Here is a 2,454-nt window from a genome sequence, read left to right as displayed (position 1 = left end):
TTTATTTTATTCAATAGGTCACTGTTTTGCTTTATCTTACTAACAACTTTATTAATGTCTAAGAAAACATTGTTTTGTTTATTCAGTCCATATTTAATACGGCTGGTGAATTAAATAATTCACCACCAAGTGGATGGATAGTAATAATAATAATAAATTTCAATTCAGCATATTGTTAAAAATATTTAGCCCTTGGGGTTATGGAAAGATCCTCTGGACCCAGGAAAAAAAAAACTCTGGTTTTTCTTAAGATTTATATGAGATGTTTGAGTTTTAGATTAATTCATTCATCGATAATTTGCATCCCTAGTAAAAAGAAATGAAGAAGGACATACAGGAGAGAAGGAGGAAGGGAGCAAGGAAAGATTTTCAAGAAGGAAGCAGGTGAAGATCAAGGATGGACGTATACGACGGAAGGAGAAAAGAAGTACGGATCAAAGGAAGGAGGTAGACTGCAAGCAAGGAAGGTAAGGAAGCATTAGGAGGGTTGGAGTAAAAGAAAATATCAAAACAAGTCGATCCTCGAGGGCCGCTGTCCTGCAGGTTTTAGAAGTGTCCCTGCCTCAGCACAGCTGATTCTGATGATTACAGTTCAGCAAAAGCCTGTTAATCAGCTATAAGTGGAACTCAGCTGTGCTGAAGCAGGGAAACCTGTAAAACCTGCCGGACAGCGACCCTCAGAGCCGACTTTGGACATGCCTGGTCTGAACGATGGGATGGAGAGGGAAGGAAACCCTGAGAACATCAGTGACTCCACACTATTTATCCAGGACACTGTCATCACATCAGAAAATATTTCCTACATAAAAAATCTTTACAAAATGAAAACATGATAATAAATCAGAAAATCTTGTAATCTCATCTCGTAAAAGGTAGTGAAAATAAAATGTCTAGTAAATTTGGACCACCCAGGTTTGTTTTCTGTCTCAGGTTTGATGTTAAAGATCAGCCTAGAACTCTCTACGTTTCTAGATTTAACATTGATTTACAAGATTCGCTCCTGCATGTGGTGACAGTGGGGAGGAAAACTCCCCTTTAACAAGAAGAAAGCAGAACAACAACAGAGGTAAATGGGAGCGTATTTACCCTTAATTTGAGCAGGTGAATAAGATGATTTAACAATGAAATTAGTATTTCTACTCTTAATATAAGATAGTTAGATAATATACACTTAAAATAAGAAAACCTAATTGTTTTTTTCTTATTTTGGCAAATTGCCTCACCTCCTCAGGAAAAAACAGACTTTAGATTAAACATTTTAGCGGTGATTAATAAAACAGATTTATTGATTATTCTCTCCTCTGGGCTGGATGATACACTAAAATGAATTATAGCTATATAAATAAACTGAATTAAATATATTCAATGTGATTCAGTTGCAGTTTAGAGAAATCTAATTTCCAAATCCTCTGCGATCTTTAAACCCAAAATCCCAACATTCCTTTGGCTCCTGGACGAAACAAAAAAAAAATCAGCAAAAAGATAAAAGCAAAGTTAACATCCAGGATGACCCTAAAGGCCTGGCCAATAAAACCCTCAATAAGAAAAGAACGTGGCAGCTTTACAGCTGCGGCTTCATCTAATAATCCAACCTTTATGTCGCCCTTGGCCATGTGCTGCAGCACCCAGATGCGGTGGGACCAGGCGTTGTAATTACTAGGATAGCGGCAGGCAGCATCAGAGCACACCTTCATCTCCTGGTGGATTAACCTGTCCAGGTGATTATTTAAAAGATGGGTCCGTTCTGCATCAGGCGGCTCTGCTTCAACCTGCTGCTGAGCTTTGTGGACCACAGCAGACATCTGATGCAGGATGTGCTGAAGCACCCAGCGCCTGCAGAGAGAGACAGTGGAACAGTTTTATCAGCAGAGGGTTCAGAATTAGACATTCTTTTTGCACATACAGTGGCTGGTTTCTGTTATTTAGGTGGAGGATTAAAGTCCTGCAGCTTCTACAGTTTAGTGGCAGCTCTGAAAAACCTGGGTAAGTACCTGGCTATCCACCTGAATGATTAACTAGACTGGTCTACGGTTCTCTAAGAGCAGAGGAGACTCTTCCGGCAGAGGAGTGCAGGGGGCGCTCCTATGACTCTGTTGTGGCATCAGCCATCTTCTATGGAGCTGTCTGTTGGAGCAGTGGCTTATCATGAGCTGAGAGGAAGCGGCTGGATCAGCTGATCAGGAAGGCCAGCTCTGTGATTGGATGCCCTCTGGACTTAGTGCAGTAGGGGGGGAAACAGACGGATCCTAACTAAATGAACATCTCTCTTGGATAATGTCTCCCCCCCATGCATGAAGCTGGTGCTGAACTGGACAGCTCCTTCAGCGGAAGACTGCTGCACCTTAAATGCACCAGGGAGCGTTATCACAAATCCTTCCTCCCAGCAGCTGGAAGACTCTAGAACCACCACTGTTCCCAGCAACCTCAATAAGTAATTAGACCATCCTGATCTCG

The 2,454-nt window shown here is 41.4% G+C and overlaps 1 protein-coding gene across 1 annotated transcript in view; it reads right to left on the bottom strand.

The window, feature by feature from the left end:
• Window positions 1-2,454, bottom strand: part of ptar1 (protein prenyltransferase alpha subunit repeat containing 1) — a 15,414-nt gene that overhangs the window by 3,799 nt on the left and 9,161 nt on the right. The window contains exon 5 of the mRNA XM_015388881.1: window positions 1,500-1,833. Coding sequence (XP_015244367.1) covers window positions 1,500-1,833 — 334 coding nt within the window. The remainder of the gene's footprint in view (window positions 1-1,499; window positions 1,834-2,454) is intronic.

This window comes from Cyprinodon variegatus, unplaced genomic scaffold (assembly GCF_000732505.1).
Source record: "Cyprinodon variegatus isolate N-32 unplaced genomic scaffold, C_variegatus-1.0 Scaffold440, whole genome shotgun sequence".
Classification (NCBI taxonomy): domain Eukaryota; kingdom Metazoa; phylum Chordata; class Actinopteri; order Cyprinodontiformes; family Cyprinodontidae; genus Cyprinodon; species Cyprinodon variegatus.
The sequence above is the reverse complement of the archived record's forward strand: the minus strand, read 5'-3'. Positions and strand labels throughout refer to the sequence as shown.